At 50.1% G+C, this 22,149-nt stretch overlaps 1 protein-coding gene across 1 annotated transcript in view; it reads left to right on the plus strand.

Annotated features, from left to right (window-relative positions):
- The first annotated feature begins 200 nt into the window (after positions 1-200).
- Vmat (Vesicular monoamine transporter) overlaps positions 201-22,149 on the plus strand; it is a 45,889-nt gene continuing 23,940 nt past the window's right edge. The window contains exons 1-5 of the mRNA XM_077687684.1: positions 201-577; positions 636-1,007; positions 1,068-1,334; positions 1,548-1,876; positions 1,945-2,128. Of these exons, the coding sequence (XP_077543810.1) occupies positions 472-577; positions 636-1,007; positions 1,068-1,334; positions 1,548-1,876; positions 1,945-2,128 (1,258 nt within the window). The 5' untranslated portion in view covers positions 201-471. The remainder of the gene's footprint in view (positions 578-635; positions 1,008-1,067; positions 1,335-1,547; positions 1,877-1,944; positions 2,129-22,149) is intronic.

The following is a 22,149-nucleotide window of genomic DNA, read 5'->3' on the forward strand; positions in this document are numbered from 1 at the left end:
ACTGCGCTGACCGTCTCATTATGCAATTGTCGGGAAGCAAGCTACAGCAAAGCCTTCTTTTCTTGGCCGGAAAGAGCTGCATGGCTGAGCTCGAATCGATCTGTGCCGCCTTTCGTGGGCGAAAAACACATGAAGCGGCGCCTTCGCGCGTCTGGCAGCGAGGACTCCGGACGGGGGTCCCAGACCGGCTAATCTCGCCGCCGGTGACGCAGGCGCGACGCGAGCCCCACTGCGCCGGCGGCTCGTGGGTTCTCGCGGGGCCCTAACGAGGGGGGTCTGCGGCGCGGTTCGATTGGAGGGGGCCCCCGCCGCCGGCAGATGTCGCCCGCGGCGGCGGAGGGCCCGGGGCTGAGACGGTGGGGCCCTTAGTCGACTCGGCGACAGCGTCCCGTGGGGCAGGTCGGTGAGAGCGCGCGCGCGCACCTGTTGCGGCGCACCTGTTGCGAGTCCGTGGCAGCTGATCGATCGGTCATGCACCTGTTGGAAGTTGTCCGTAGCTGGCGGGACTCGAGGCGGCTCGTGCTGCTCATCGTGGCCGTGGCCCTGCTGCTGGACAACATGCTGCTCACGACCGTCGGTGAGTGGGGGGCACGCCCTATCGATTCGAGCGGCACGATCGATGCTCCTCCCCGCAGTGCCCATCATCCCCAACTTCCTGTACGAGCTCAACCGGCCCCCGCACAAGAACGAGAGCGCCGATGGGGGCCCCGCGCTCCTCCTGCATGGTCCCCCCACCGCGGTCGACTGGGAAGTTCCCGGCCGCACGCTCGTGCCGCCCACCGAGCCCACCCCGGAGCCTGACCCCACCTCGAGCACGCTCAGCCCGCAGGCCCAGAAGGAGCGGCATGACCTGCTCAACGACGAAAACGTCGAGGTTGGAGTCATGTTCGCCTCCAAGCCAGTAGTCCAGGCACTCGTCAACCCCATCGTGGGCCCGCTCACCAACCGTGTCGGCTATTCACTGCCTATGTTCGCCGGGTTCCTCATCATGTTCGTCTCAACGCTCGGTGAGTCGGTGCCAAGGCGGCCAGAGCGGGCTGAACCCGCTGATCCTCTGCCCCCCGCAGTGTTCGCGGCCGGCAACAACTACGGCACCCTGTTCTTCGCACGCACGCTGCAAGGCGTGGGCTCGGCCTGTACCAGCGTAGCCGGCATGGGCATGCTGGCCGAGAAGTATCCCGACGACCGAGAACGCGGCAACGCGATGGCCATCGCCATGGGAGGCCTAGCCCTGGGCGTGATGATCGGGCCACCCTTCGGGGGAGTCATGTACGAGTTCGTCAGCAAGAGCGCCCCCTTCCTCGTGCTCGCCGCGATCGCCCTGCTGGACGGCCGTGAGTGCCCGAGAAAGGGGGCGCCCTTTGTCCGAACCGCGTCGTCTGAGCTGGCACAGTCACACGCCACGGTGCCCCCGCTTGCGGGGAGGCCTGCATGACGTCGCGCTCACGATGATCACACTAGCAGTAGTCGGCGTGCGATTTTGCCCGTTCAGGCGAGACGCCTACTCTCTAAGCGTATAGCCCATGTGCACCCCGCCTTCCTGTCAGTATTGCAGCTCGTGGTGCTCCGTCCCCGAGTGAGACTGGACATCGAGCAAGGCGCCTCCTTGAGGGTGCTCATCCAGGACCCCTATATCCTGGCGGCGGCCGGCGCCATCACGTTCGCGAACATGGGCATTGCCGTGCTGGAGCCATCGCTACCTCTCTGGCTCATGGACACCATGCAGGCCCCCCGCTGGCAGCAGGGGGCGGTCTTCCTGCCGGCCAGCATCTCTTACCTCATCGGCACCAACCTGTTCGGTCCCATGGGCCACAGGCTTGGCCGCTGGCTCTCCTCGATGATGGGGCTGTTCATCATCGGCGTCTGCCTCGTATGCGTAAGTGGCGCCCCGCACAGCTCGGCCCACCGCTGGGCCTCCCATGAGCTCCCTTCGCCCCTGCGCAGATCCCCATGGCGAAAAACGTGAACCACTTGATCGCTCCCAACGCGGGCATTGGATTTGCCATCGGCATGGTCGACTCTTCCATGATGCCCATGTTGGGTTACCTCGTGGACATTCGGCACTCGTCGGTGTACGGCAGCGTTTACGCCATCGGAGACACGGCATTCTGCGTCGGCTTCGTTGTCGGTGAGCAGGCCTGCTGCGTGCGCGCTTGCAGCGTGAATTTGGCGTCTAGGTGCACTCCACCCACGGCGTGGCTGGAGGGCGCCCATGAGCCGAGTGCCATGCCCTTGCTAGCTTCAGTTAGCACAACACAACGAAGCGCTTTCTTCGCGTGAATGTAGGCCGGCCATTTATTCGCTTCGGGGTATATACGCGTGCTGTACGGACAGTTATGTTCAGTGAGCTTTGCTTCAATCACCTTGATTATCTTCCTCTTTGATAACTCCGCCGGTGCCAATCAAGAGCAAGATTGCTGTGTTGGGAGGAATATAGTAACACACTCTAAGGACGCGTAAAGCTTCAGTAAAGCTTGATGTCGGGCTAGTTGGTGTAACATGCTTTTAAAGGTAAGTCGCCCTTGTTGTGAACACTGAGACGGACACGGGAAAAAAACGTATACTTTGACGAGAAGACGGTGCACTATCAACGGTTGTTAGTGCGCCGTCTTATCGTGAAAGTATACGTTTTTAGGTGCGGAGTACCTTAGAACCGCACAATGTCCGTCCGCGTCCGTGCGCATAGCATATGCAATCGCAAAAAATCACACAGGCACCGTCAGGATTCGAGCCTCTGTCTGGTAGACCAGACAAAGTTAGTGTCAGTCGTCTTACCCATTGGGATACGACCGTGAGATAGTAACCGAGAGTCAAACGACTTACTCCCTCGCCTTTAACGGTGCGGAGTACCTTAGGACCTCCCAAGGTCCGTCCGCGACCATCCGTGCGCACACCACCATCAAGCGATAATCAAGCGAGATTCGATTTGAGCCGTGAGTTGCAGTTTCATTTAGGAAACAATCAAGGTGCAACTCACGGCTCAAATCGAATCACGGTCGGGGCGCAAATAGGATGACACTTGGGGCGCAACTTGGATGTCATTTCGAGTCCCCGTACTCCGCACCCTCGCCATCATCCACGGAGTGGAGATGCTGCCATTTTTTCCCGTGTCCGTCTCTGTGTTCACAACAAGCGCAACTTACCTTCAAAATCACGTAAAGCTTGCCTCCGGCAACTAACAGTATAGGCGTTATTCCCAAGAGCGTTTGTGCAAACCCCACTAAATGAGTAGTATAGAACTTGTTTCCGCTTCAGCAAAATGAACATTGCGCTGGAGCCGACTTTACATGAAGTAGCCTTTATCCTGGCGTACTAGAATTGAAGTTTTTCTGCATGCATACACGTCGTCGTATGCTTTAAAGGATAAGTTGCCTCAGCAAAAAACTTCTTATTCAAGATTTAATATTAGTTCCAAGTTGTCCTGTCTCGTTTATTAAGCTCGTAATATTAAACTTTCGGGCATAATGCTGCCGCTACATAAATCATCGTTTTATGCTCTTCCCCGTTCCAGTAATTTTTTGCCCAAGACTACATAGGAAAGCGTTAAAATTACACCTTTCACACACACAAAAAAAACTTTTTAATTTTTTTACAATATCTCGCGATTGCAGAATACCAGCCCATGCTTTCTGAAGTTTAAAATGCTGTCTGTAATGAATATTCATCACTTTAGGATATGTAGAAAATTGAAGCGCGAAATTTCTCTAGACAGAGCCTTTATTAAAACATCCGCTCGGCTAAAAATATCAGAAAAAGAAATGTTCAGTGAGATCAATATAGAACCACCTTTTGTATACAAGCTGTCAGATCATGCTACCCCATTTACTGAATTACCTGGTGCAGAACAAAGCGTTTTGGTTAATGCTAGTTGTTAAAAGCTCTTTAAATAATTTTGACCCGTGCCCTGAGACTCACTCTTTTTATCGTTTTGAAATCAATGTAATATGTGAATGCTTGTTTTCTCTTGCCTGCATTCGATCCCAATAAAAGTTAGACAATTTAATTTGTCTACCTTTTATTTTCACTTGTGCGTGTTGTGTAATATATGTAGACACTCTACACACATGAACCAATATTTTTATGACTAATACTTTTTAATGTGAAAAAAAGATATGGCTTGAAAGCGCTACTCACACATGATTTCTTTTTTATTGCGTATTATTTACCGCAAGCTGATTTTGTTGCCAAAGCACAGTCCTTAGCCCTGCCGACATGTCGTCATGGTAGCTCCTACTCTTGTCATCCGATCGTGCAATCACGAGTACGGGTTCCTGGGCGAGTTGATGTTGTGATGCAGAAAAATTAATAAGCATGCGAACGAGGACAAGTGCAAGCGCTCCGTGGTGTCTGTTCTCTTTCCTTGTCCTCGTCCTCATGCGCTATAAATTTGTCTGCACCGTGCAAGCGTTGATAGTGGAACTAATTCAACTCAATCCAACATAGAGTCTAGAAACACTTCAATCCGAGCAGGGGCACTTGCGATTTGTTAAAGATGCCCAGCTGGTCCAAATTACTTCTTAGCCTTCCTCTATTCAGCATAGCTAGTGCCTACTGCTTTTAAATGTTGACGGAGCCACGAGGCCGCTGTTTATGAGTACAACTAATAGGAAGGAAAATTATTCGGTGACTGTAATGCTGAAACCGCAGTACCATGAAATCTAACGAACCACAGACTCTTGTTCGCATTCATAATCGCTTTGAAAGTTGCGGCACGCGAATGCTGCGCACGCATTGGAGTAGCAATAACGTAGCATTTTGTTTTGTATTCAAGAGAAACGACACTTTTCGAGCGTCCAACACAATTCGGTTGCGCTTTAGGGCGTATCAGCGACTAACGTTGACAGGCGGGGCAGCTTCAGTGTACCGCCAGGGCAACTTTGTCATGAATTGTACAGTACGGTGCAGCCAGTTCTGGGGGAGGGGGGGGGGGGGGGCATTCGTCACTCATTTAGTGCTCCGTACTGGTAATACGCTGTTCACGTTTGTGTGCACACATGATCTACTGACGTTCATCGTTTTGGGAGCGAACGAAGCTGTGGGGGCGGCTTTTCTGCACAGCACCGTTTAGGCATTGCGCGTGACCGGTGCCTAGGGCCTGTTCAGATTCAACGAAATTGACGCGCATATGCCTTCGCTTCGAATGGCGCCGAAAGGCGGTGTACTGTTTCTGCGACCACCGTCAGGTAACCCTCTTCCAACCATTCCTATCCTTTGCCACCCTCTTCCCCCTTCCTGCTCATATACCTCCTCCTATCCCACTGAAACTGCCCCTCCCCTTTCCAGGCCCCTCCACAGGGTGACAGGACCCGCACGCCAACTGTGGGTATGTCACCAGTGGGTCCCCGGTGTAACACCAGTACTTTGTTTGTCGTGGGTGCCTTACTGGTCACCACTGGTAGAAAATAGTACCCACAAGTTGCTTGTATAGACTGCGCCCACCGGTAACGTTTCTGGCTGATCAGGGTTTGAAGCGGACAGACAGGCAGACCAAAATTTTCGCGTTCACTTAACCCGCGAAAGACTATCGTCTTTTAAAATTTTTAAAAGGCTCAGCTAATACGGGAACTGTACATTTATTCACATTGACAAATGCTTCTCCGGCAAGCGCCGGTTAGCTTCGGGAGCAGTCTACGACGGGCGAGGGCTCCGTGGGTAGTCCTCCGTGGCCGTTGTTCTTCTTACGTTTTATCCCTTCGAAGGGGACGCGAAACCTCCATCGGGTTCAAAGGCAGCTCCTTCCTTGTAAAATCCAAATACCGCGTGTCACCCATGCCCGGCTGCTTCCCGGGCCGGAAGGTGTGGGACCTTCTAATCTAGAGTTGTCATTGCACTAATTATCGGCGTGACGCCATTTCTGCTTTATACGGGCAGGGGCCTGTCGCCGTGGTGGGTGGTGATTTCCCTACGGCTGGGGTTCAAAGGCCAGGCAGGGCGCTACTCCGCCTGTTGTTGGGTGCACGTTCGCCGCAGGTGCTTGAAACGGTTCACCTAACCGCCCGACAGCCGGCCGCCATTCCGCCTGCCGTGCATGCAGGCGCTTGAAGCAGTTCAGCGACCTGCATTACATCTGTTTCTGAGTTTTAAATACGGAAGCGTTGCATTTAATTGGGCCGCCACGGCAGCTTTAGCCTGTGCCACAACGAAGCGGTCTGAAGCGAGTTTGATGTCGTAATCTATTTCAAAAGTCGTCGAAATGACGGCATGAAGTTCCCACGGGTTCGCATGCCGCAATGCACATGCATGACCTGTTGCTTCGTTGCTTGGCGGTCCCCAATTATCTGGCGCTTGTGGACTAGGTATACGTAGTACAAAAAATGTTTGATACCGGCGCCCAGTTTCCACGTGTATCGCTACTGTTTCCTGGACTGTAAACCTGTATCGCTAAAACAAATGTATTTTGGGCCTCTCATATGGTAGTTACACTTGCACGCAGCAATCCTTACCCAGCTATATACGTAAACGGTAAATTGCTCAAGTATTGGTAAAAATTGTAAAATTTCAAAAGAACCACGAGTATGTTCCCCACTTAACTGCGCCAGGAGTTCAGTCTCGTCGTTGCCAGACAATTTGTTTGTTTCATTTCTTTGTTGCAAAGAAGCGAAACGATCGCAGGAACGCATGCAAGTTCGCTGAAAACTTTGAAGGATGGGTGCAGCCAAAGCATCCCATGCTTCAAAGGAGAATTGGCCCCGCCGTATTTCGATCTCCTCACAGTCATAACAGCTCATTCGCTGGCATTGGGGCGGGAACTGCAAATGTTGCAGAGAAGGTAGGGTGTCGGGAAGTTGGCGTGGGAGAGGAGTTTTAGCCCAGGTTGAAGCACGAGAAGTTAGCCTTTCGCTCCCTCCTCTATATATGCTCCTTTTGAACACTTTCAAGCATACAGTGGGCTCACGCACTTACCATACGGGATTGGTTCGCTTGATTATGCAACGTAGTTTAAACTGTGTGTTGTTCTGTTCTAAGCGTTTCATTTTTCTAGAAGGCGGAGAGGAGAGAGCATGATGAGATAAGGGATTAATACCGCTGTCAATCGCGCAAATCAAGATAACTTGTGGAGAGTATACCTCGGCGCCTGGGGCGAACCTCTGGTTGTGCGGTGCTAAACGTCGAAAATAACGTGCCACTTATAGTTATGACAGTAAAGATAGCGGCATTCAAAGCTTGGAGAAAAAACAAAAATACCGTGAGCCATTCCACCCTGCGCAGACGGAGGACGTAGCGCAGTTGAGGGGAAACAGAATATTTAACAGGCGTGCGATCTCGGGGCGACCATAGATTTTTTTCCCTTGCTACTGGAGTTGCAGCCGTAAAACAACCCCGGCCCTTACCGTGGCCAGCTGGCTGTACTGCTGTGAAAATTAGCGGCGACAACGCCAACGGTGCAGCGCCGCTGTCGCGCACTCTACTGGCATAAAGGTAAGAAGGAGTCCCCTACAAAAATAAAAAAAGTAACAGCGCTCATGCAAAAACTCCTCGCGCTTGAAAGACACGTGGAGACTCGTGATTGTACTCCAGTGTGAACAATTGCCGCTAACTCAGGGGAGCCGACAAGATATATATATATATATATATATATATATATATATATATATATATATATATATATATATATATATAGAGAGAGAGAGAGAGAGAGAGAGAGAGAGAGAGATTAGATACGGGCGAGTTCCTCCGTCAAGGACCCCGGTCTCTACCGCTCGAGGCTCGAAGAACACAGTCCCTCGGAACCCTAGGTTTGGAGCCGGTCAGAGCTGCCTTTCATAGCTCGAGAGTGTTTATGGTTCTGAGTGCCATGAGGTTGCGTGGAACAAGTTCGCTGGTTTTCCGCAGTTATTGCATTTCTTGTCGTATTCTTGTGGAAGCATCTAGGCTAGCCTTGTTTTGGTGGGGAAGGTGTTGGTTTGTAACTGTCGAAGTAATTGAGCTTCTGCAAAAAGGAAGCTAGCCACTCACGTGATTGACAAAGACGTACTGTGCGTTGTTACGAGTGCCCAGTCCACGCCACCAACGAAGCAAGTGCGGCGCATGGCAGCAGCTTTCGTACCATTTGGTCAGAAAATGTGCTGTGTGACGTCATGCTGGCACTGCGTGATGCCACAGCACAAATACAAGTTTTGAGTGAAATTGGATGCCCGACATCGCATCGGCAACATTTATATTTGTTGGTTGCGTGGATAAGTGAGTCGAAAGCATTGTGGTGAAACCGAACAAAAGGATTGTCCTAGAGTGTAGTACCACGCATTTCCGTTTAATTACGCTCAGCATGAGTGTGCCGCACAGCCTATTCAAGCAATGCACGAGCTTCACAGAATTTATGCGTAGACCGGAGTTTTGGCATGCTTGGCCATTAGGTCCGCATTCCAGTACAGAATCAACTTCTAATTCGCGGGTCTGTCAATTTTCTTATACATTCTGCCGCTGTTGTATAGCGTCCCAGTTAAATACTGTTTTTATTCTCCGTTCCGCTGTTTTCTAGAAGACACACAGCCGTAGCAGTTGATGCGTGCTCCATTTAATATGCCGCCCGTATAGGAAAGACCATAAAACTCAGGCGTCGGCTAAAGCAGATTCGGGTTGATTGTTTTTGTCTGCTTGTCTTGCTCGTATCTAACGCATTGTCTACGGCTTTTTTTGGAACTCCGGATGTCGCAAACTATAAGCATGCAGTGCGAAATTTATCGACAGCGCGCTCTCTTTCCATGGCCGGGCTGTAAAGTGCAATTTCTATGCGAAACAATACCCCATTCAATCTTTACCGAGTTTCTTTTCTTTTGTTCCCCGCGTAGCCTTAGGGCCTCCCTGCTCTCTTCCTTCCTTAGTTTTCTGTTTTATTATCTTTCTTGGCATACGAACGCTCTCTCGGCTGCGCAATGGCATCAATATACCACCCCCATTCATCATCATAAATAACGCAAAACAAAAACGACAATAGTAATTATAAGTTCATCAACCAATGATTGTTTCGTGCCCAGGGACAATTTCTGGCTAGACTTTAGTACCTAATCGCAAACAAAGACATCGCAAAACAAAACACAAGAAGCAATACTCCTAACATGGAAACGTATGGTATACAATAACACGGGAGGGGAAACCGCTATGGTACAGTAAAAAACTGTCACGGGATATCAATGACTATATAGTGACTGCCCAAGAACCTAGAAAGAAAAGACAAAATCATTACTAGGACAACATAGGATGAAACTTGCACAGCTATAGGCCGACTAAAATACAACAGGCTGACCGTGACCGCCCCCCTGTAAGCCGCCTGTAAGCCGAATCTAAGAGCGGCAATATTTGTCTTCAATATTTTTTGGCCACGTAACCTAAGGGCGGGGCGCCTTTTTGACTGTACTCTAAAGGCGTTTGAGATGTCGAAAGAAGTTGTACAAACTGTTCCAAGGGTCGTTCAACTGTACTCCAGTCAGACATAAGGTAGCAAGCGATTTTGCTTGTCTACGCAGCCAATGTTGGCACCCATGAGCGCAATGATTCGCGGGGCAACGGGATGAATTCTTTCCTCTCACTTCTGTAGATTTTACTCCAAACGAGAGAGCTTATTTCACGTTCGCTATGCTTTGGAAAGAAGTTATAATAATCGCTACTATACCTGGATTATTTGTTTGCTTAACTCAGATTTTGTTTCCTTGATTCTCCCCCGAAAAATAATTGCGGACATGATAATGCTGCTTCCGGAGGTCAGCGTTTGGTAGACACCTTCTCTGCCCATAGAAATGCGCAAGTTCAAGCGATGAAAACGACCGGGCAATAAGAGGCCAGATATTTAGGAATGAAAGTTCCAGGGAGCCTTGAGGAAATAAAATAAATAAATAAATAAAAAGGCGCGTTCAAGGCACCAAACATAGGCAGGCAAAACGACGTTTTAGGCCTCTGACATCATAAATATAGGCACGATAAATTTTAACATAAATGCAAATAATTTCAAACGAAAACGTGCGCGATCTGTATTTACGACAGAAAAACCAAAAATGGTATTGTTTATGATAGCACAAAGGCGCCAACAATTGACTATTAACTTAATTCAACAAGCCCACGGCTCACATTCATGTTCAATGGCCACTGTCGCTTGCTCGAGCGTCGCATATAGTGAAACAGGCATGAAAAAGAATACTTGAGAGCTGGGAATGCTGATTAAAAAGAGCGCTACTTTATGTCTGTCTGACACAATTTTATTACCACACAACAAAAACTGACATACATAATAAACGCAAGAGACGACAATTTATCAAGAAGTTGACATAGGTAACTCACTGGCAATTTTCTCATATACAATGATATTATCCGAATTGTTCAGGCGAGACGTCTCATTACGGCCAAATGTACTTGCACACAATCGAAGAGCATTTTTTGCAGCCGAACAGATTTCTGATAGAAAAGCATCTATTAGAGCCCTTCGGCCGTGTGAATTTTAAGGTGTAAGGAAATTCGGCTGCTCAGTCATGATTGGCCGTTGGTTCTTCAATATACGAATGGTCTGCAAATGAAGGCGTGTCGCACGCTTAACCATTGCGTTGAAAATAGAGTTGGATTTGAGTGTACTTCGAGAAACGAGCGTGGGACTGCTTAGACCGTACACAAAAATAATCTAAGAATCACTGTAAAAAATGGCGGAAACAACAAAAAACTGCCACCGTCTCCCGATTTTTGGATTCAGAATTGTGCCTCCTAATTGTCACTAAGAACGGCCTCCCCATTTCACTGCTGCTAGCGGTTGTTTCCCGTAAATTGGTCGAACTAGAGGATAGCTTGAATCCCGTAAAGTTCCAAACAGTTAATGCTGACCGGTAACATGAATAACGATCTCAAACGGTACCCGAAATCGAAATTTGAAGATAAATACTGTTCTTCTATAAGCTCCATTTTGGAAGTAGGCATTAATTAGCATTTATAGACATTTAGGCACACACGCCAAATTAGGAATTTATAGGCACTAGTATAAAACACCATAAAAGCTCTTCTTAACCTCTACATCATGCTCATATATCAAAATTTGGCGGTAGGAGCGCAAGGAACAAAATAGGCATTTGCCTAAAATCTGGTCTCTACTTAGAACATTCATCGTCTGCCAGGAATATTGAAACGCGTGCTCTTGTTCAACGCACGACCATCCTGAAACTTCCCGCGGTGCCTCGAATGAACTTGGGGGAAGGGGGGGGGGGGGGGGGGAATTTATGCCCATAGACAGTAAAAGGGGTTGGGGGGGGGGGGGAGGAGTTTTTAAGGAGCAGGCTCCTTTCGCTTAAAAATCTAGGTTTCTTTCACTGTGTTAGTGAACGGGGGGGGGGGGGGGGTGTAATGTGAAGCTTTATCTCGAAGCGAAGTGGGAACTGCGACGTGCTTTCTTAGCCAGAGCATAAGCCTACGGAAATTAAACGGGAGGAAAAAAAGGCACGCCGCTTGTTCCGGAATAAAATGTCTATGAATGTGGGAAGCAAAACTTCAAAGCAGCCCTTACTCACACCTCATGTACAGCAGCGAGCGAACCGCGGGTGGACGTGACATCGCCCGGTATACCAACGTCCGTCGTTCCGCTCGCCCCTGTCGATGCGACGGCACTGGGTGTGCCTGTCTCATAATGAGGCGTTGGTAGCTGCTCGCCTAGAGCCGCGTAGTTGACAGCAATGCAGCCGACAAGTACAAAATTAAAAATGACAATAAACTAAACATTAATCTTTCCCTTTTCCCCATTTCAGCGAAAAGCTGCTACGTTTAAAACTGATGGGCTTTGGAAATGATTTGTTTGCAGTTCATACTCAAACAACTTTTTAGCCCCTATGATCTAATCAACTCCGACCGCCCCCTTTCCTTCTGGGGCGCAGCCCTTTGTCGCCCGTCTCTGGGCCGAGCCACGTCGCCGTCGTCGTTACCGAGTGAACGATGGCAAGACCGACGAGTGATAGAAAAACCGAACGATGAAAGAAAGCAAAGGAGGAGAGTGTCGCTAAATTGGGAGGGGAGGGTGGTTCGCCGTGGCGGCGCGAGCCAGCGCTCTCCGAAAGTGTGCGGTGGGGGAGGGAAGGGGGCAGTATGCTGTGCCCGCACGAGGCGCTCGACCGCAAGACGCTCGGAGAAAACGTGAGGGGGGCGTGCGCGGGACGATGATGTGCGTTCGCTTCCTAATTGACGGAGTTCGCGGTCCCTTCCTGAGACGCACTTCGCGTCGCCTGCGCAGAGGCTCATCATCGCTGCCGTCGAGAGAACGCACGAGTGAAGGCTGCCTCAGCCCACTCCTGCTGCGCCCAAATATCGCATTTGGGAGTATCGTAATCGCCAGCCAATTTTTAAATCTAGGCTACGGCGCCACGCCGAATTGGGAATAAACGTTTATATAGGTAGTCGTTCGGAACTTAAAATGAATGAGCGTAAAGCACTTCGATACATTCTACGCCAGCCGCCGACATGTTGGACCGTTTTCTCTAATTCAAGGGCAGCACTTCAAAGTTTACAACGCGCTAACTGTTTCAGCTTTCACGAACATGTCCAGCTCGACGTAAAGTATTTGCACCATCTCGCATACGTCGCTGGACATCGCGGTATACCTTCCAGTGGCTTCCAGGCCACAGCGACATGGGACAGGCCACATGGGACAGCTACAGGCCACATGGGAAACGAGAAAACGGACGAGGCTGCCCGCAGGGGCCTACAAATGAGAAAAAGAAAGATTTTCTTCACGTAGCATGATGCCGCCACAATGACAAAGGCACTAGCTCTGTCGGAAAGGAACCGTTTATGGTCCTTGCAGCAGCATCATTACGGTTTTTCACATTCCATAGACCCATATGTCAGAATGCGGCTGCCAGAGCGTCTACCCCGCCAATTAGAGACGTTGTTCCATAGACTTCGTCTTAATGCAGCACTAACAAATTTCTATCTACATCGGATCGGCCAGACATCAAGCCCATATTGCGATAATTGTGGTTCACTTGAAACTGTTGAACATATATTAGTGGAGTGCTGTGCCTATGCCGACTCAAGGTGCCGTTTACAAAATAAAATTGATTGCCTCCACCCTGGACCATTGAAACTGAGATTGGTACTTGGACCATGGCCCTCTCCCTCCGCTCAGCTCGAAATCTTGTCCGCGCTATTCGAATTCCTCCAGGACATTGGTGTGTCCACGAAATGGTAGTCGTCCCTTCATCTCAAGAACCTTTGAACTCGATGCCCGAAAGAAAGACCATATTTTATTTTATTTTTTTCTCTACTACTACTCTCCTCTCCTTCACTACACCTACTACCTTTTCCCCTCTCCTCCTTTCCTCGCAGAGTAGCATGATGGCGAACTGATGTCGGCAAACCTCTCTGCATTTTCCTCATTAATAAAGAGTTTCTCTCTCTCTCTCTCTCTCTCTCAGCGTAAAGCACTGTTATGGGAAGGAGCTAAAACATTGACACAGATCGTCAAAAACTGTTTAAATCCTTATTCCTCCTCATCATCATCCACAGCACGCTAGGTTAACTGCAGGACGAAGGCCTCTCCCGTCGACCTCGAACCACTCCTTTCCGGCGTTGCTAGAGTCCATTTTTTGCCCACGAATTCCCTTATTTCTTCCCTACATCGAGTTATCGGCGTTCCCCTTCTTCCATACCCGTCTCTCAGTATCCACTCTGCTACCCTACCCGCCGCTGTGGCTCAGTGGCTATGGCGTTGCGCTGCTGAGCCCAAGTACGTGGGTTCGATTCTCAGCCGCGGCGGCCGCTTTTCTGATGAAGGTGAAAAGCGAAAACGCCATTGTGTTCGAGATTTCGGCACACGTTAAAGATCCCCAGGTGGTCAGAATTAATACGGAGCCCTCCCCTACGGCGCGCCTGATCGCCTGTGCAGCATTGGCACGTTAGACCGCACAATCAATCAATCACTCTGCTACCCTGGTGGTCCAGCGGTTATCATTTCGTGTAGCTTCGGGGCCAGCCCGAGCCCATTTATTTTAGATGCGAAGCATCTCTTGCTAGGGGGGATGTCCCGCGTCCGTGCCCCGTCCGCAGCGCCTCTGATGATGATTGTGGCAGGATGCCCCTAGGGATTGGCCAACCAAAGAATCCATCACGAGATAGCTTCGCGTTCAACCATCGTCGTCATCTTCCCGTAGGGGAACCGCTGAAGAAGAAGAAGGAGAAGAAGACAAAGCTGCGAAGAGGAGGGCGTGTACATTGCTCTCAGCCGGTGCACCAACTTCAACAACCTTTACCTCACCAATGCTGATGCAGACTACAGATTCTACCACAGAGACGACAACATCGACAAGAACATGATGGACAAGTTTCGGCGCCTCGAGAACCACCGCCTACTCCCCGTTACACAACAGTACTTGCGTGCCTTTGCCACCGGTGTGGACCCGGACGCGGAATTCCCTCTGGCGCTACTAAACACCAGATCACTCAACATAACGGCAACACAATGGAACCACACGGAACCCCCATGATGATTCGCATCCTCATCAGGGTTCCCCACGGGAAGATGGTGTATTTTTTTTTCTTTATTTCAACTATGGCATCGTCTACTCGAGTTTGTTCCTTGATACAGGAAACTGGTTTCCTGTCCCTAAGTGTTACTCCGATCATTATTCGTTTTATATCCCGTTCAGCCGAACTACGTTTGCTTTCCAGTTGTTTAGTTAGGTGCCAAGTTTCAGCTCCATATGTCATCCCCGGCACTGTGCATTGCTTGTGTATTCTTCTTTCGAGTCATAGAGGTAGCTTACTTTTTATTATTTGGGCGTGCTTGCCAGGTGCACTTCAGAAGGGAAAAGGATTGGGCGTGTTGGTTCATAGTCACACAGAAAACAAGCGCTATTTAAAAAAACACAGGACGAGGTGTGGACGGGACAAGCGCTAAACTTTCAACAAGTTTATTGCAGAACCAGCGCTTATAAACACGTCTGGCTAACATGAAGAGAGGAGAAAGAAAAAGGAAATATCAAAACGGTGGGCGTAACAAGAAAAACAATGACGTACCGCCTACGACAAGAAATCCTATTCAAGTTTCGATAAGGCTACAGACGGCCTGCTGACGCATTGATCCCCATACCTTACTATCTCTGCCGCTTCCACAATTTCTCTTGTCAGGCCCGAGCGGTGAAAATACAAGACGGTTCTTTGGTCGTACAGAGGATGACACGGGTTTCCCGAGACACATTTTTTACAATGGACAGCCAGCTGGCCGTCGGTGGCAACGCTCCTGACTTTGTTCTTGTGCTCTTGTAGGCGAACGTTTAAGCATCTGCCGGGCTGGCCGATATAGTGTCTGCCACACGACAGAGGAATTTTGTAGACAACGCTACGTCGGCAATTCACAAAGGCGTCTCTGTGCTTGATAGCGCAGATCGGTTTCCGCGCACGCGTACGACAGCTCAACGTGCACAAAGCCAAAAGCACCCGCCGCGGTGGCTCAGTGGCTAAGGCGTTGCGCTGCTGAGCACAAGGTCGCGGGTTCGATTCCCGGCCGCGGCGGCCACTTTTCTGATGGAGGCGAAAAGCAAAAACGCCCGTGTGTACGAGATTTCGGCGCTCGTTAAAGATCCCTAGGTGGTCAAAATTAATCCGGAGCCCTCCACTACGGCGCGCTTCATCTCTTGCGTTGCATCGCGAAACAAAAATTGAGTCTCGTTGAGCGATGAGCAGAAGGCAGAAAACCAGAGGAAGGACAAAGAAAGAGCTAAAGGAAAGATAGCTGTTATCCCATACATACATAAAATCCGCAAGTGTACCGGAATCTTGGAAGAACGCGAACAACATCCTAATCCATAAGAAAGGTGACATGAAGGACTTGAAAAATTACAGGCCGACCAGCTTGCTGTCAGTTTTCTACAGGGTACTTACCAAGGTAATCGCTAACAGAATTTCTGCAGCCTTAGATTTCAGTCAACCTAAAGAACAAGCAGGGTTCCGTAAAGGCTATTCAACATTAGACCATATTCACACGATCAATCAGGTGATAGAGAAGTGCGCTGAGTATACTGAACCCCTATATATAGCCTTCATAGATTATGAGAAAGCATTTGACTCGGTCGAAACCTCAGCAGTCATTCAGGCATTACGGAACCAGGGTGTAGATGAGCATTATGTAAGAATACTAGAGGATATCTACAATGGGTCCACAGCTACCATCATCCTCCATAAGGAGAGCAGTAAAATACCTATAAGGAAGGGCGTCAGACAAGGAGACACAATCTCCCCAATGTTATTCACAGCATGTTTACAAGAAGTATTCAGAACATTGGATTGGGAACAGGTAAGGGTTAATGGAGAATACCTGAGTAACCTCAGATTTGCTGATGACGTTGCCGTAACTCGGGGGAGGAATTGCAAGCATGCTTTCCGCACTAGACGAACGGAGTAGAACCGTGGGCCTGAAAATTAATATGCAGAAAACTAAAGTAATGATCAATAACCTCGGGACAGCACAACAGTTTGGGATAGGGGGCGAAGTAGTGGAAGTGGTAAAAGAATATATCTACTTAGGCCAAGTTGTGACCCCAGATCCCAACCAGAGGTAATTAGAAGGATAAGAATGGGGTGGGGTGCATATGTCAGACATTCTCAGATAATGAATAGCAGCCTACCATTGTCCCTGAAGAAGAAAGTGCATGGCAGCTGCATCTTACCGGTACTCACCTACGGGGCAGAAACTTGGAGGCTCACTAAGAGGGTTCAACTTAAATTGAGGACGACTCAGCGCACAATGGAACGGAAGATGATAGGTGTAACATTAAGGGACAAGAAGAGAGCGGAGTGGGTCAAGGAATAAACGCGTGTTAAGGACATATTAGTAAAATTAAGAAGAAGAAATGGACGTGGGCAGGGCATGTAATGGGAAGGTAACATAACCGTTGGTCATTGAGGGTAACAGAGTGGATCCCTAGAGAAGGCAAGCGTTGCAGGGGGCGGCAGAAAGTTAGATGGGCAGATCAGATCAAGAAGTTTGCGGGGATAAAGTGGTCGCAGTTAGCACAGGACCGGGGTAATTGGAGAATAATAGGAGAGGCCTTTGCCCTGCAGTGGGCGTAGATAGGTTGGTGGTGGTGATGATGATGATGATGATGATGATGATGATGATGACATTAAATCTCGCATAACCTCAAGAAAGTTGGGCAATGTTCAGGGGTCAAGGTCGTGTTCACGGCGCCTGACAAGCTTTTGGCTTTGTGCACGTTCAGCTGTCGTACGCGTGCGCGGAAACCGATGTGCGCTATCAAGCACAGAGACGCCTTTGTGAATTGCCGACGTATCGTTGTCTACAAAATTCCTCTGTCGTGTGGAAGACACTATATCGGCCAGACCGGCAGATGCTTAAACGTTCGCCTACAAGAGCACAAGAACAAGGTCAGGAGCGTTGCCACCGACGGCCAGCTGGCTGTCCATTGTAAAAAATGTGTCTCGGGAAACCCGTGTCATCCTCTGTACGACCAAAGAACCGTCTTGTATTTTCGCCGCTCGGGCCTGACAAGAGAAATTGTGGAAGCGGCAGAGATAGTAAGGTATGGGGATCAATGCGTCAGCAAGCCGTCTGTAGCCTCAACGAAACTTGAATTGAATTTCTTGTCGTAGGCGGTACGTCACTGTTTTTCTTGTTACGCCCACCGTTTTGATGTTTCCCTTTCCTTCCTCCTGTCTTCATGCTAGCCAGACGTGTTTATAAGCGCCGATTCTGCAATAAACTTTTTGTTGAAAGTTTAGCGCTTGTCCCGTCCACGCCTCGTCCTGTTTTTTTTTTTTTTTTTTTTTTTGCAGCGTTTGTTTACTGTGTTGCCAAGTGCACCCCAGGGGCCGAATTCTCTAAAACGACGGGGCGTCGCTTTGAAGCGACGGGTTAGCGCCATTGAAATGCATGTGTTGTGGGGTTGGGGCCGTCGCTTCGCGGAGCTCCTCATGAGGAGTGACTCTGAGAAAAGCAGTGTGGCAAGGGCGCGAAGCGACAAGTGAAACGATGGGGGGCAGTGGGTGTCGCTTCGCGCCCTTGCCACACTGCTTTTCTCAGGTTACATATGCTTTCGGCATGTTTATTCATCATAACTTTAGATTTACTACTGATATTTATTTTTAGCTCTGCAGGCACGATTTATGATTGCAGTTCCTCAAGCATTGTTTGCAGGTGTTCGGCAGACTCCCTTAGCAAGACTATGTCGTCTGAAAACCTCGAATGGCTCTAGTATACTTCGTTTATTCGTAAAGGCTTCGACCGACCGTTAATTTAGGTAGTCGCAGACGAACCAACGTATAGTTTAAGGGAGGTTGTCCAGTTTTCTTGAGAATGAGTTACATAGACACCGCTTATAGCCTAGCACGTGCATTTATGCACGTGTGCTATATTTGAACTTTGAACTTAGATGTGGTGAACTTTTCTTTCGTTTTTCCGCCCTCAACGCGATTGCCCATGTATTCTCGTATCCTGTATAGTTACGAGGAAGTTAGAAATTTACATTTAGCGCGTAGCAGAAACACCTGGCACATGGGACGCGCAGCTTTGCGGGGCTGCTGTATACTTTACTCAGTCTGATTTTTTTTAACAACGCTCTCAGAACTCGAACAGAATGGCGGCTTCGCACTAGAAATGGCCGCATGTGTGTTTCTTTGTTGCAAATGACATCGAAAGACGTTTCGACCGACCCTGCCATGTACCACCCTATTCCTTGATTCGGCTGTCAATTTCGTATTTAGCCGGCTATAGAAGAGTCCAGGTTTATTTTTATTTGTGCTCATGACACCTTATGATCTGGGCGTGCTACCACACACCATTTTTACCCCCCCACCCCCCCTCCCATTGCCAGGACTCCTAAACTACCATAAAAATTGGCTGGCGATTACGATACTCCCTAATGCGATATTTGGGCTCAGCAGCACTGCGCTGCGGCACCACTCACTCGTGGGTTCTCTCGACGGCAGCGCACATCATCGTCACGCGCACACCCCCCTCACGTTTCCCCGAGCGTCGCCGTCGAGCGCCTTGTGCGGGCACAGCATACTGCCCCCTCCCCTCCTCCACCGCAGACTTTCGGAGAGTGCTGGATCGCGCCGCCACGGCGAATCGCCCTCCCCTCACAATTTCGCGACACTCTCTTCCTTTGCTTTCTTTCATCGTTCGTTTTCTTTTTTTCACTCGTCGGTCTTGCCATCGTTCACTCGGTAACGACGACAGTGTCGCGGTTCAGCCCAGAGACGGGCGACAAAGGGCTGCACCCTAAAATAAAGTTTATTCCTCCTTGTCGGGAAGGAAGAGAGAGCGTCGAGCCATCCAGGATGGGTAGGCCTCATGAAAGAAGCCCCGTTTACATTGACCCGACGAGGGCGCGTTGAGTCGAAATAAACAGGTTTTTTGGACTCAACCCCCTCATGTATAAGCGGACGGGTTGGATCGGAGAGCCGTCGCGGCGAGTCAACACCACCTAGGCGAGTCCAGTCGACCCGGAGGCAGGGGGTGGGTTGGCTCGTTCGTCGGGATGAGTCGGCGGGCCGCTGGAAGCAGAATACCGTATTTGCGCGGTTATAACGTGCCCCCAATCGTAACGCGCGTCGAAGTTCGCGCAGAAAAATTAAAAAAAAAAATAATTTGACACTGACGGTACTGCGCAGAATGGAAGACATGACACCACGTACCTGGAAGAGGGAGATTTAATTTGCCGTATGCAGCTGTGGAAGTCAAAAATGATTGTGCTTCATAAAATTGGTTATCCAGCTCCTGCTGAAAAGAAAGTTACTGTGGGAAACACTGAAGCTGGTTGCGATTTCAAGTGCCTTGATCTTCATAATTGTAGGCGTTACGGGCTAATTGCAGCACCGCAAAAAAATGCGCAACAGCTGACCAAGTGACCAAGGTATGCGGCATGCCATTGAGGAATTAGTGCGCCGAAATTCACTCATGTGGTGTTGACCGATTGTTTTTATTGGATTAAGTTGGATTTTGCGGGGACTTCGTGTCCGTTCCGCATAGCAATGCTGCTGGTCTTTTTAAAACCTATTTCGGTTTTGCGCCCGTTTGTAAGGCTCACACAAATATTAAGTCTACTTTTTAGCAAAAGTGGGTGCGTGTTAAAATCGTGAAATTACGGTTGTTCCTTTTCCGGGAACCCCGCCGCTCCCCTCACCTCGATTCTTTGGACGGGGTTCACATAAATGCGGTAGGGGTCGAGGTAGCTGAACCCGCGAGTCGGCTCGACCCCTTTCTCGTCGAGTCCATGTATCCGGGCCTAGACATGTCGCGGACGAGTGTGATAGAGCGACATCCCTCCATGGGAGCGCAATAATCGTCCCTGTCCTCCTGAAAACTAACTACATATCATCATTACAACATAAAGCTCTTACTCACAGCCGCCTTAGCTGGAATCGAATAAGCGAATTTCCCAGACTTTACTACCTGCTGTGAAATCCTGGGCATTAGCTTTAACTAGCACTTTAGTTTAGACTCCTTCATGTGAAAAATATCGTTGTCGAAGCAGAAGGATCTACCACCACTGTGAGGCTAATAGTTCAGCAGAACCTGTGGGTCCAGGGAGGTAGCGACGCCCAAGTGGAAGAGGTCCTGCAGAAAGCAGTGAGGACCGTCGAGGGGAGCCTCGAGGGCACTGGCCTGAGATGCTCACCGAGTAAGTCTGAGCTGCTTTTGTGCAAGCCCAAAGACAGTCAGCGTGAACAACGACGAGAATGAGACGGGATTAAGGTCTACACCCAGGACGGGTCGGCGATCCCCAGGGTATCCGGCATCAGAGTACTGGGTATGCTTCTCAACGAGAAGGGCAACAATGGGGGCACAATGGCGAAGATCGCCGGCAAGGCGGCCAGCGCCATTCGGCTCATGAAACGAGTTTCCAACAGGAAGAGGGGGCTGCGCGAGGAGAACCTCATACGACTAGTGCAGTCATTCGTCATGAGCCACATAACATACGTGGCGGCGTTTCACAAGTGGAAAACCAATGAGAAGAAAAAGCTGGAATCGCTCATCCGAAGGGCGTATAAGACGGCCATCGGACTACCCGAGTCTACAAGTGCCGAGCGACTGCTAATCCTGGGCGTACACAACACCGTGGACGAAGTCATCGAGGCCCAACGGGTGGCGCAGCTAGAGAGGCTAACCATAACCAAAGCAGGCAGAAGAATCCTAGACAAGCTGGGATACAACTACCATGAACAGCAGGGAACCAAGACGTAGCTATCTGGCGACACCAGGGTCAAAATCCAGGTGGATGCAGTCCCGCGCAACATGCACCCGGAGGACAACGAGGGCAGGCGGCGAGCACGGGCCAAGGCGCTGGTGGAGCTCCACGCCGGGGACGTTGGAGCCCGCTACGTCGATGCAGCAGAACATTGCAACGAACGTGGCTTCGTGGTGACGGTGGTCGACGCCGAGGGCAACCTCCGAGCGGCGGCCAGCGTTGCAAGCGGGAGACCCGAGGAAGCAGAGGAGGTGGCGATCGCGCTGGCCCTCAAAGATTCAGGCTGCACAACGGTCCTGAGGGATTCAAGGCAAGCTGTCAAAAACTTCTCCAAAGGCAGGGTTTCCCCCGTAACGGAGAAACGACTGCGAAGACAACCAAGCCTCATGGGGAAGACGAGAATCAAGTGGTTCCCGGCACACGCAGGGACGGTGTCGGCACGTGCTGAGAACCACAATGAAACCGCACACGCTCGTGCGCGCGAACTCACTAACCGCGCCGAGCAATGTGGCGGAGAGCATTTGTGGCACAGTACACGAGACCGAAGGACTACATACAAAGAAATTACCCAGGCCCATCGACTTGCCAGACGCAAGCTCCCGCCGCCCTGCAAAGGATTGAGCAGGGAGCAGGCGGTCATCTATAGGCAACTCCAAACAAAGACGGTCCCGAGCCCCTACATAAAGCACAAGATGTACCCGGAGACATACCCTGATGCCACCTGTCGGGTGTGTCGCAAAGCTCCAGCAAGACTCGAGCACATCGTCTAGGATTTCCTCGCATACCCGGACGAATCAAACACAAGAACGATGCCACCTGCCTTCGAGGAGGCGGTGCGGACTGAAGACCAAAATCTTCAACTCCAGGCTGTTCAGCGAGTCATTCTGGCGCTGGCCAGGCAGGAAGACCCCGGCGACCCGGTGACGGGGAGCGGAGGACCCCTAGCCGGGTTGGCTACATCTGTGGTGACGACTCCGGCCAA

Source organism: Haemaphysalis longicornis, unplaced genomic scaffold (assembly GCF_048455015.1).
Source record: "Haemaphysalis longicornis isolate Haplotype H1 unplaced genomic scaffold, Haemaphysalis longicornis Haplotype H1 scaffold_1, whole genome shotgun sequence".
NCBI lineage: Eukaryota > Metazoa > Arthropoda > Arachnida > Ixodida > Ixodidae > Haemaphysalis > Haemaphysalis longicornis.